Source organism: Propithecus coquereli, unplaced genomic scaffold (assembly GCF_000956105.1).
Source record: "Propithecus coquereli isolate 6110/MARCELLA unplaced genomic scaffold, Pcoq_1.0 Scaffold501, whole genome shotgun sequence".
Classification (NCBI taxonomy): domain Eukaryota; kingdom Metazoa; phylum Chordata; class Mammalia; order Primates; family Indriidae; genus Propithecus; species Propithecus coquereli.
Window position 1 is genome coordinate 76,881 of NW_012150853.1, and position 7,124 is coordinate 84,004.

Consider the following 7,124-nt stretch of genomic DNA (forward strand, 5'->3'; position numbering starts at 1 on the left):
TCAGGCCACATCCCCCCACCCCTGCTGCCACTGGCAGCCGGCCAGCGAGCTGCTCTGGGCACAGGCACTTGCCAGGGCAGTAGTGAGCTCGCCGTCGCCCTGGGCAGGCAGGCCATGTCTGCCCCTTGATGTCAAGTGACCGTTACTAGCCCCTGAGGCAGACGGGCGTCTCATAGGCCAGCTCCCTGGGAGGAGAGCGTGGTCAGGGAGACTTCCTCTGCCAGCACTCAGGAACCCTGGGCCAGGAGGCTGAGAGGGCGCTGGCCAGCTTTGGGGCAGGGGTTTGGCTGAGGGTCCTGCTCCTTGGGCAGCAGCAGGAAGTAGCTGGGGACCAGGGCTAGAAGTCACGGCTCAGCCCAGGAGGAGGCACTGACCTTGCAGCTGCCACATCTGTGTCCTGAGCCCTGTGTGGGTGCTGCCCGCTTTCCTGCCCACCACCTCCAGCTGCTGCAGGAGGTACGTCATGCCAGGGGGCAAGTGCAGAGGGGCAGGGAGAGGTGGGTGACGGTGGCTTTCTTGGTTCGTGCTCAGATGTCCCCTGCGGAAGATCCCCACCTCTGCCCTTAGGTAGGGTGTTAAGGTGTGGGGATCCAAAGGGATGCCTGGGTCCTAGCCGTCCGTGCTGGTTTCAAGGGAGGTGTCCAGGCAGCCCCCGCGCACCCCGGAGTAGGATGCAATGTGTCCGTGTTTGTCTTGGCTCCAGCTGCCCACAGGTGGGCACAGAGCGCTGAAAGAAATGGACAGCGGTTACTTAATCCACAGCGCCGTTTCTATACTTTGGCCCCGAGCCGGCGAGCTGCTGTGCAGCCACGGGACAGGAAGTCGCCGCCAGGTGGGTCGCGGGACCGCTGTCTAAACTCGTCCCTGGCGCTTCCCGCCCTGGCCCTGGGTTTACAATCCTGGCGTGAACCAGGAGATCAACCGCCCGGCACTCGCCACGGGGCCCTCCCGCGGAGCCCGCCGGCGGCAGGAACAGTGCGGGGGCGCCCTCCAGCGGCCACGTCCGGGATGGCGGTCGCCTGCGTGGGCCGCGTGGGCCGGGCGCGGCGGGGACGCGGAGGCGGGCGGTCCCCAGCGTCTGCGTCCGGACCCCTTCAAACCCCGTGCGGGCGCCTGGCGGAGCGCGCCGGGCCCCGCCCGGACAGGCTCCGTGTTCCTGATTGGATCAAAGGCAGTTTGGGTCCCAAAAAGGGTGCTGCTCTTGTAGGGAAGAAAAAGCCAACCCCCTCGCCTGGGGGGACTCCGCTGGGTTGCCGCCTGAGCCCCCAAGGGTGGGCCGGGAGGGCGACCTGGCCAGGAGGGGAGGAGCACGACGTCGGAGCTGGGGGAGCATCACTTTGGGAGATGACGGGAGCATTGCATCGAGAGCTGGGGGGGGCAGCAGGGCAGGAGCTGGGGGAGCAGCACCAGGGCAGGAGCTGGGGTCACCGACGCAGGTGCTGGGTCTAGTTCTATCCCTCTCACCTAGAGTTGTGCGTCCTGGGAAGACTAGAGCTTTCCGGAGCCTCACCTCTCCACAAAGGAGGTGGCCTCTGCATGCTGCCTCCACGGCTCCCAGCGGGACTTAGAACTTGGGCCCACACCTGGTAAAGCCCTGCCGCCCGTCCTGAGAGCAGCAGCCTCCTCGCTCACGGAAGAGTAATCACCGCTTCCCTGGGGACCGAAATCCTGCCACGCCCAGACCAAGGGCGCTCGTGGAGCGGAGACCGCACGTCCTGCTTCCAGTAGAGCAGTAGTTTTTTAACAGCTGTATCGAGATATAATTCACATACTATAAAATTTGCCCATTTAAAGTGTACAATTCAGTGGTTTCGGTATATTACATTATTAATTTTTTAAATAGTGGTAAAATATATATATATATAACAAAATTTGCCATTTTAACCATTTTTAAGTGTACAATCTTGTTGAGTACATTTACAATGCTGTGCAACCATTACCTCTAGCCATTTGCAGAACTTTTTCATCATCCCAAAGCTGTTCCCATTAAGCGTTCCCTCTCCCCCCGCCCCTGGCAACCTCTGATCTACTTTCTGCCTCTGTTTTTACCTATTCTAGATTTTTCATGTAAGTGGAATCATACAGGATTTGTCCTTTTTGACTGGCTTACTTCACTTGCATGATGTTTTCAAGGTCAGAATTTCTTTCCTTTTTAAGCATAAATAATAATACGGGTAGACACTGGTTTACGCGTTCACCTATGAACGGGCCGGGGGGGTTGCTTCCCCCTTTTTGCTGTTACGGATAACGTCGCAGAGAACATTTGGAATGCCGGTGTCCCGCATGCCGTTCACGTCCCTGCTTTCAGTTCCCTGGGTGCGTCCTCGGCGTGGAACGGCTGTGTCACACCTTAATTCTACATTTAGCTCCTTAACCACCAAACTGTCTTCAGGGCAGGCCCCAGCATCGCATGAGGGTTCCAATTTCTCCATATCCTCACCAACACTCTTTTTTATTATTGTTGTTGTACAGCTTTAATATTAAACAGCAATATCTTCATTACAAATAACATATTCGTTGAAATAATTTATAAATTACAGAGGGGAAAAATATTGTGTATTGACCTTCAACCCCGCCGCCTAGAGATGACCACGGCTAGTTTTTGGTGACAGCTGTTTTTACAAGCACAGGCTTGCTTTTTAAAGCACGATTTTGGGACCGACAGGACGGGGGCGGGGCGGGGCGCGGAGGTGGCAGGGCGACCGCGAAGCCCCGGGGGGCGCCCCGGACAGGCCCGGGTGGGGCCGCACATCTCGCATGGGGGCGCCCAGGACCACCGGCCCCCGAGGTCTCCGCCGGCCGCCACCGCAGCGCGTATCCCCCTCCACTGTCGCCTTCCGAGCAGGCGCCACGAGCCGCGCGCCCATTGGCCGGGAGCGCGGCTGAGTGTCCAATGGGAGCGCGGCAGGCTCCGGAGAGCGGCGCGTGCGCGCTCGGCCCTGCGTGCGGGACCCTCGCGGGGTCGCCCTCTGAGGGGACAGCGGGCTCGGGGTCCCCGCCCCGCGTGGCTGGGCATCCGCTTCTGAGGTCGGGCGCCGCCTTGCCCGGGCGACCCGGCGGGGTCTCGCACGTGCGCCCCCCGCCCCCCGCGAAGTGGGCGCTGCTGGGAGCAGCTGACACAGGCGGCAAGGCTGCGACCCCGCCGCGGGTTCCCAGGCCGCGGGCGCCGCGGGTTCCCGCGCACGGCCTTGCCCTCCCTTGCAGCGCGGTTCCCGGGGCCGCTGCCGTCCCGCGGGGTCCGGGGGTCGCCAGGGCCGCGGCTCCGCACAAATGCCGTAAGCCGCGCGGTCCCCGGACTCCGCCGCCCGGAGACAGGAGAGGGCGGAGGCTGGGCCTCCGGGCAGCCCGGCCCGACGTGAGGGCCGCTCCGCAGAGGGCCACGGTCGCAGGCCACGGTCGCAGGCCCGGCCACCGGGTTCCCCGCCGCGTGCTTCCCGCGTGTCCGGCCTGGCACGCGGAGGCCTCGCTGACGACAGGCGGTGGGCGTGAGTCCTCCCCGAGATCCCACCTGGACTGGGCCAAGGGCGCCCTCCGAACCCCACGCCCATGGGCCTTCCCGCGTAGCGGGACGGGGGTTGCGGTTCCCAGCGCACCCGAGGGCCCTCGCCCAGCAGCGAGGGCCGCGGAGCACGTCCGTGGAAAATGGCCAAGGTTGTCACCAGACACTTCACGATGGCCCCAAACACGTGAAAAGGTGCTCGAGCAAATGCAGCCACCAAGTGTGTCGTGTTTCGCCTGCCACACGGTAGCGGCGGGCGTTGGGATTCGGGGAAGGGCGCCCACAGGTGAGAGGGAGGGCCCGGCCCTAGGGAGCCGTGTGTCCCTGCGGGCGGCGTAAGGTCACAGGACGGCGTAAGGTCACAGGACGGCTGGGCCCCGCGGCTGGCCCACGAGCTGCTCTCGGGCGGGAGGCCACCCTCCTGCCTCCCCTGGCGCCTCCGCTGTCCGTGTGTGTCCCGGTGCAGGTAGTCCTGGGGGCTCCCGAGGGGCCCGCAGGGAGGAGCCTGGTTTTGCGGCCTGGTCGGCGGGGCGCCAGCTCGGGGTGGGCGGCTCAGCCCTGGGCCGCGGGCACCGTGCTGGGGGAGGAAGGCAGAGCAGCCTCAGAAGCGCTTATTGAAGCGCAGGTAAGTCACGGCTCCATCTGCCGCCCCGCCCCCAATCGCTGCCTGACGTTTTTTATATTGATGCATTAATTTATCTTTAAAAATGGGCAGAGACCGCTTCTTTGATTTCCACAGGGGCCACGTGGGGCCGGGGGCCGACAGATGATCTCCTGACCTCGGGCCGCTGCTGGAACGGCCCCTGCACTGAAGGCCCGAATCCCGGGCGCTGGGCCTGTGCCTGGCGCAGTGACGTCGGCTGGCGCTGGCCTTCAGCTGGCTCGTTTGCCCGAAGCCCCGGACACCCGACGGTCGGGGAGGCCACTTCCCGTGCCATCACCTTGCCCCTCATTTCCCTTGTGACTTTTTGCATTTATTGAAACTTGATTTATAGGCTAGAATTTGGCTGATTTTAGTAAATTTTCTGTGTGCACTTGAAAGGAGTGTGCATTCTGCCACTGTGGGGGCCGTGTTCTATAAATGTCAGTTAGGTCAAGCTTTGAAACAAGTTGCGATAAATTCAAAAACATTAAAGAAATACAGAATATGTTCTCTGATCACAACAGAAAGTAGAAATCAACAAAAAAAAGATATCTGGAAAAGTTAAAAGTATTTGGAAGTAAACAATATAGTTCTAAATAACCCATGGATTATGCAAAAAATCACAAGGGAAATCAGAACGTGATTTTAGCCAAATGATACTGAAAACACAATATATCAAAATTTGAGGGATGCAGCTAAAACAGTGCTTAGTAAGTATATACAGTTTAAGTATTCATATTAAAAAATAAGAAAGGTCTAAAATCAATGATCTATGCTGCTACCTTAAGACCTAAAAAAAAAAAAAAAGAGAAAAATAAAACCTAAAATAGAAGGAAGGAAATAACAAAGAAATTAACAAAAATCAATGATATAGAAAACGAACAAGCAATAGAGAAAAATTAATGAAAACAAAAACTAGTTCTTTGAAAATTCAATAGCTTCAGTAAACCTCCAGCTGTATACACTGGTATCAGAAGCTAAACTGTGTCCCCTCAAAATTCGTATGTCGAAGTCCTGAAGCTAGAACAGAATGTATTGGGAACTAGGGCCTTTAAAGAGGTAATTAAGCTAAAACAACCCAATATGACTGGTGTCCTCACAAGAGGAGATTACGACATAGAGACAGAGGACGACCGTGTGAGGACACAGGGAGGAGACGACATCTACAAGCCGAGGACAGGGGCCTCCGGAGAAACCAGCGCAGCCAACATCTCGATGTCAGATCTCTTTCCTCCACCATTGTAAGGTAACAGATTTCTGTTGTTTGAGCTTCCCGGTCTGTGTGGTTCTTTTTTATGGCAACCTTAGCAAACCGATACAATTGGTCAAGAAAAAAAAGAGAAAAGTCGTAAATTACCAATATCAGAAAAGACAGTGATGTCACTGTAGATCCTACATATATTAAAAGGATAATAACAGAACATTATAGACAACTTTATGCAATAAATTTGACAAATTAGGTGAAATTTCTTGAAAGAAACAAATTGCCACAAATTAATAAAAGAAGAATTATGTATGCATATGCATATATACACACAGATAGATAAATAGATACATACGTACATATGTTCTCCAAGCCCAAATGGCTCTGCTGGTAAATTCTGTCATTTAAGGATGAAATAATATCAATATTACACAGACTCTTTCAGAAAGTACAGGAAGAAAACACCTCTCATTTATGGGTCCAGCATACCCTGAAAAAAAAGGTACATAAAGATACTATATACAAACACAAAGAAAATAACATTACATATAAACAAATGTCATGCAGTGTGATACTGTGATACAACATGAAATATATGTTTGACTTTGCCTCCCAGTTCTGGCACAGAGCTCCTCAAACGCTTGTAGTCAGGGATACCAGGAGAACCTTCCGTTCTGATATTTGGCCTTTGATCCCACCTCCGACATCCACGTTAGGGACAAACAGTGTTTTCCTACTTGCACACACTTGTCACAGAACCACTGACACCAGACATGTGGGGGTTTCTCCTCACACACCAGGCGATCAGCTCTCCGGCTGACACCAACTAGGTGTCTTATCATTCAGGTCAATTCTGGCCCTGTCTACCTGGAGATGGCTTCCGAGTCCACAGGAGAAGGGCTCAGTCCCACAAGACTCCCCTCCTCTTTAGGTGCGGTCACGGCCCCCACGCTGCACCTGTGCTTCTGACCAGCTGGCTGTACGCCAGGGTTCCCACGCCCCCTCCTTGGGTTTTACTAATTTGCTAGAGTGGCTCATGGAACTTAAGGAAGCACTGCTTGATCAGTTTATCACGAAGGATTCAGATGAACAGGCAGATGGGAGAGATGCACAGGCACACGTGTGATACGCATGAGCCTCTCTGCCCTCTCCAGGCACGTCGTCCTCCAGGAACTTTCACGTGTTCAGCAATCTGGAAGCTCCCCGAACCCTGTCCTTTTTGGTTATTGTGGAGGCTTCATTACGCAGGCGTAACTGATTACGTCATTGTCCACTGGCGAGCACCCCAACCTGCAGCCCCCCGTTCCTCCCAGGGCGTCCATTCCCGTTCCGTTAGCTTCAGGTTACGCAGGTGCAGAGCCAGGGGGCTGTTTCACTACCAGGCGGCCCAGCTGCATTTGCTGTTAACCCCGATTTTCCCAGATGGGATGAAGGCACAACCTGCCCCCACAGGCACTTAGGAATTCTGACATAAAGTTTAAAAACGTAGTTACAGTTTCGGAATTCTTCCTACTTTCAGCACTTTCAGTTGTAGCCCTGGTCCTGTGATCGCTGTGTTGGGAGAAAAAAAAAGTGGAGCTGATGCAGGGAGGAAAGAAAAATGCGTCGTCATTGCGCCAGCGCGCTCACCCCGCGGCAGGAACCGCGCACTCGGACACGCACCGGCGGAGACGCCTGCCCTGCCGGCAGACCTGTAGTCAGCAAAAGAATAGCTCGTCATGGCTAAGAGGGGGTCATCCCAGGAATACAAGGTTGGTTTAACATTTAAAAATCAACCA

The 7,124-nt window shown here is 55.7% G+C and overlaps 1 protein-coding gene across 1 annotated transcript; it reads right to left on the reverse strand.

The window, feature by feature from the left end:
- Nucleotides 1-227: 227 nt before the first annotated feature.
- LOC105819988 (synapsin-1) lies at nucleotides 228-4,452 on the reverse strand. The gene is given in 7 exon segments (XM_012656353.1): nucleotides 228-283; nucleotides 286-324; nucleotides 436-557; nucleotides 661-885; nucleotides 2,704-2,882; nucleotides 3,119-3,466; nucleotides 4,279-4,452. Coding segments are annotated over 7 exon segments (1,143 nt in total).
- Nucleotides 4,453-7,124: the final 2,672 nt, after the last annotated feature.